General features: G+C 43.3%; 1 protein-coding gene across 1 annotated transcript in view; it reads right to left on the reverse strand.

Moving 5' to 3' along the window:
* Positions 1–5,420, reverse strand: part of Kiaa0355 (KIAA0355 ortholog) — a 113,459-nt gene that overhangs the window by 43,788 nt on the left and 64,251 nt on the right. Inside the window, exon 3 of the mRNA XM_004636724.2 lies at positions 1,325–1,531. Within this exon, the coding sequence (XP_004636781.1) occupies positions 1,325–1,531 (207 nt within the window). The remainder of the gene's footprint in view (positions 1–1,324; positions 1,532–5,420) is intronic.

Genomic DNA, 5,420 nt, shown 5'->3' on the forward strand with positions numbered 1-5,420 from the left:
ATAAATAAATAAAATTAAAAAAAAAATTCATCTGTTGTGCTGGGAAACAGCTACCCTTTGAAAAGATTAGACTCCTTAAGAGTCAAATAAAGCAATACTGCAGAAGTGTGAAAATCAGGGCTGGCAAGACAGCTCAGTTCACTAAGTGTCTGCTTAGGCAAACACAGGGATTGGGATTTGATCCCTGGTACCACATGCCCCAACAGTCCTACCCGCAGGCGCGCTGAGCCAGCCACCACTGGGCGTGGTGACGCGCACACAGGCCTGTAATCCCAGTGCTAGGGAGGCTGAAAACAGGAAGGTAACTATGAGTCTGAGTTGTATAGTGAGACCCTTTACCAAATACATAAAAACCAATCAACCAACCAACCAACCAATCAACCAACCAACAAAAAACAACCATCCAGCATAGTCCTGGAAAAAAAAAAAGAAGTGTGCAAATCATATGTGAAGCAACTGACAAATGAAGATCTAGACAAAGTTAGAGCAACTAAGAAACTTTTTTGGTATGGCAATTGAACTTAAGACCTCATGTTTGCCAGGCAGGCACTGTGCCTCACACTGAGCTAAGATCCCAGCATTTCAACTAAGAAACTTAAAAGAAAAAAAAAAAAAAAAAAAAAAAGATGCAAAGCATTTCTAAAGTGAGTGATTTGGCTATCAAAAACCATAAAATTCCCTATGTCAACTTGAGCTTTAACTCTGACCTGGCTGTGGCTTTGGGGCCTGTCATTCCATCAGTCTGCCAAACACTCCTGCCTGCCTACCTCACTTCCTGGCTAAGCACTGGCATGCTCTAGCCAGCTCCACCCTGTCTTTCCTGACTTAGGTGCCAGCCTTCTCCCTGCCCTTCTCTTCCCAGAAGCTCTCCTGCACCACTCCCACTCAAGAACAGAGCCCTTCCTCTGGGCTCCTGTGCCTCTCTACCACAGCCCCTTCACCCTATATTTGTTCTCTTCCTTCCTGTAGGCTGTGGGTAGAGGCTGTCAGCTCAGTGCCCGCATAGGTCTGGAATAAAGTAGGCATTAGAAAGGACAGTCACTGTTACAGGAATAAGCAGGCTAATGATAAAGAATTTATTTTAATTTTTTATTTTTGGCCAGCTCAGCCTGCCCTGAGGGCAGGGCTGGTGAGGCATGTGGTACACTGTGATCCCCTGTGGCTGCCTAAGCAGACACTTTAGACTGCTGAACTATCTTGCTGGCCTGATAAAGAATTTAAAAGTGACATTTCTAAAGAAAAAGCTCTTCTGAGAGCCAACAGGCAAAAGCACCCCCTTCCCCCCGACTTTAACACAGTGCCCCATCTCTCCACAGCCACTTACCTCAGCAGCCCCTCGCCAGGAGCGCACAGCTTCCTCTAGCTCAGGCGTGCGGCCCATGCCAGGTAAGCTGCCACCTCCACTGTTGTTCCTCTCTGGAGCAACCACCTCAGCAAAGCAGGAGTGAGCTACTGGCTGGACCTTCTGTAATGCGTGAGTCAGAAACTGGAAATGGACTTGCACCACTGTCAAGAAGCACCGCCCCAGTACCTGTGAAAACGAAAGAGCCAGGGGTTTTAGGATGCAGATTGCTGATGAACTGGAACAAGGAATTCTCAACTATCAACAACTGCAGAATTACAAAATCCTACAAAGTGAGAAAATCCTCATGCTCTAGACAGATCTGTCTTTGTTCTCATATTTGGACTTAGGTGATCTGATGACTAGAAGTCACAACATTTCAACTCAACAGCAAATCCTCAGGTTCAAGTGCACAGCCCAAGTTCATGCTGAGCGTTCTTGCTCCTTCCTCCATTCCCCTCACCTACAGTCTGGCTTGCCACCCCTGAATGTTTCAGACCAATCCACAGTCCCAACTATGTCCACCAACTATTCAAAAGGTGAAGAAAAAGCCTGATTAAAAAAAAAAAAAAACTGAAACAAGGTTAGTTTGGCTTATAAGAAAACAGCCCACTAAAACTGGAATCCAAAGATACTGGTTACTTAGTGTGAGCATAGTTATTAACATAGTTGTATGTTTTATTTACAGCCTTCTGAAAAACCTGACAGACCAGTCCTGTAGGAGCCAACAAAACATATGAGGCAACCCCATTCATCAGTACATAAGAACCTACTAACCTGGTACACATTAGTAGTTGGTTAATAGTCCAAGTAGGAAATTTTTTCTTTCTTTTCCAGTACTGGGATTGAATTCAGGAGCACTAAACTACATTCCTAGACCTTTTAATTTAAGATAGATCTTATACTTGGGAGCTGAGGAAGGAGGAATGCCCTAAGTTTGAGGCAAGACTTGACTATACAGTGAGTGCAAAGCCAGACTGAAATACACAGTGAGACCCTGTCTTAAAAAAGACACGGCCTTGCTAACTTGGCCAGACTGACTTTGAATTTGTGACCTTCCTTCCTCAGCCTCTAGTGGAGCTGGGATTACAGACACGTGCCCCTCTATGAGGCTGGAAACTTGTTCAAGGACGACTTGGACTACACAGTGAATTCAGGACCAGGTTGAACCACAGAGCATAACCCTGTCTCAAAATACAAAAACAGGGCTGGAGAGATGGCTCAGTGGTCTAAAGCACCTACTTGAAACAAGCTTGGCAAAGCACAGCGACCGCGGTTCGATCCCCAGCACCACATGCCAGCCAGACCCGCCCCCTGGTGGGCTGAGCTGGCCACACACACACACACAATAAATAAATGTAATAAAAAAAATAAAATAAAAAAATAAATATTAAAAAAAAAGAAAAAAAAATACAAAAACAAAATGGAACAAAAAAATACACACAAAAATATTATGCAATATAAGCACTTTAAGATATGAAAGTTATTTCTCCAACAACCTCCTGGCATCAACTGTTCCCTGACATTGCTGCTCCCTGTTTTCCTTCTTGCTTTAACCACAGCTATAACATATTTTCTGTGATTTTCTATTTCTCTTTCTTTGGAGCAATATTGTACTTGCTATTTGCAAGCAATTTTGAGCAGAAACCTTCCAGATTACTGACATTTTTTCCTAATTCCTTACAGTGCTTTTGCCCACACAAAATTTGACAATACTAATAAAAACCTTTTGTAACTCTTTTATCATGTTCCATCATATTCAGATTTTTTGTGTGTGGAAGGTATTTTATTTATTTTCATTGGCTTACATAGATTACTCATAAAAAGGTTACTTTATTAAGTTAGCAATTCACCCAGCTGCTAGGAACAAACCTACTAGGCCTACTAGGCTATAAGCCCTCAGTGGTAAATGTTTAGAAGTGTTTTCATCCCTCACCCTGCCCCACCTGCCCATGACTGAGGGTTTAACCTAGGGAGTGCTGAGCTACATCAATCTTATTTTGAAATACGGTCTTTTTTTAAAAAAAATGTATTTAGTACAGGGTCTACAGGGTCTGCATTTTCTGCAGGGTCTCACTACGTAGGTTGGACTCATAGTGATTTGGTTTTCAGCTTCCCAAGCGCTGGGATTACAGGCACGTGCCACCACAACCAGTTTCAATCACCATCTCAGCATGCCCCCAGGGTGGGGCTGGCATGGAATGCCAGGGATTAGACCCAGGCCTCTGTACACTGCCTAAGCAGGGGCTTTAGTTCGCTGAGCTATCTGGTCGGCCCTGAAACAGGGTCTTACTGTTTTTTGTTTTGAGACAGGGCTTCACCATGTAGTTCGATCTCACAATAATCCTTCTGCCTCAGCCTTCCAATTGCTAGGATTATAGGCAAACCCAGTGAGCCATGCTTACAACAAATATGCCTATGTGAATGTCTAGTATGTACAAAGCATAAAACCCTGGAGGATACCACAAGACAGAGAATGAGCAGCTCCCTAAACTCATGAGGGTTACCAATCTAGAAATAGGTATATGAGGTCAGGTGCTGTTGGAGAATGAACTCCACAGGGCAGGTAGATAGCCAGAAGGCTGTCTGATGATATGACCAAAGGAAAAGAGCTACACTCCCATTCCTAAAAGTAAAAATGCTGAGAAACAGCTCTGAAAGCCTGAGGTAGGGCCAAGAAAAAGACACTCTTCTAATAAGGCTGCTCTGGGTCACAAACCCACCTCTTCGGAAGGATAGGGTTGGGGCAGGTTCTCTTCACTGCACAGTGGTAGAATGGTGGAAAGGGAACAATGTTGCTGAAAGAATAAATTGGGGAAGAGATACCAGACAGCTTGAATAGGTTTTCCCATTTTTTGTGTGTGTTTCTGAGACAGGGACTCATTATGTAGTTTAGGCTGGCCTTGAGCTCACTTTGTAGCCCAGGCTGGTCTTGAATTTGTAATGATCCTCCTGCCTCAGCCTCCCAAGTGCTGGGACAATAAGTATGTGCCACCACACCTGGCCTTGAATAGGTGTTTTTAGTGTGTTGTCTCTGTCACTTACTACATGTTTGGCCTTAGACAGGTCATTTAGTCTAAGTTTCTTCTCTGCAAATACGGAACGATAATAAGAGATTAGCTACTGAACACCTTCCTCTTCCTACCCATAGAGTATAAAGCATCAACCCGGACTATAATTATGACAAATTATATATTGTAAATAATTCATTAAAAGCCAATCAACCAATAGTTATCATGAGTCTTAGAAACAGCTGCTTCCACGACTATATGCTCTAAAATATTATGCAGACTAGCAGATGTATAAACATCACCCTCCTGTGAGGACAGAGCTCTACCTCCAGCTTGTCTCTGCCTACTCCTTAGCCTGTCCCTCTTCCTGTGACAGTCTCCCTTTTCCTGAATTAGGGCTGGGTCCTTGGGGACTTTCTTGACATAAATTTGGGAAGAGTATAAAAGCCCAGGGCCACATGGAGAAAGTTTTCTGAACCACAGGGCTCCATAGGGTTATAGGATATATGTGGTAGGAAGGGGAGTGGATGAGTGGAATGGTCAAGGACAGGCGTTTATTTATTTATACTTTATTCATTTTAATGAGAAGTCTTTAATTTAAAGTAGCAGTGAAATGCCAGACATGGTGGCACATGCCTGTAATTCTAGCACTGGGGAGGCTAAGGCAGGAGGATTTGTGAGTTTGGAGCCTGCCTGAGCTACCTAGTGAGTTCAAGACCAGCCTGAACAACATAGTGAGACCCTGTCTTTAAAAAAATGAAAATAAAAATAAAGTCACAGTGAAACTCTATCAGTAGTTATCATTTATTAAATATTTAAGCCATACCAAACACTTTACACAGAGTAAAGTGACCCTGTAGAGTGTGAGCATTTCATCCATTTTATAGATGATAACATTGAGGCCTAAAGAGAAAGAAAGCTAGGTGCAGTGGCATCCACCTGTAATCTCAGCTACTGGAGAGGCTGAGGCTGGAGGATCACAAGTCCAAGACCAGCTTGGTCACTTCAGTGAGACTCTGTCCTAAAATAAAATGGATGGGGGATGTAAAGCTCAGTGGCAGAGCACT

The sequence above is a fragment of the Octodon degus genome, unplaced genomic scaffold (assembly GCF_000260255.1).
Source record: "Octodon degus isolate 3935 unplaced genomic scaffold, OctDeg1.0 scaffold00083, whole genome shotgun sequence".
Lineage (NCBI taxonomy): Eukaryota > Metazoa > Chordata > Mammalia > Rodentia > Octodontidae > Octodon > Octodon degus.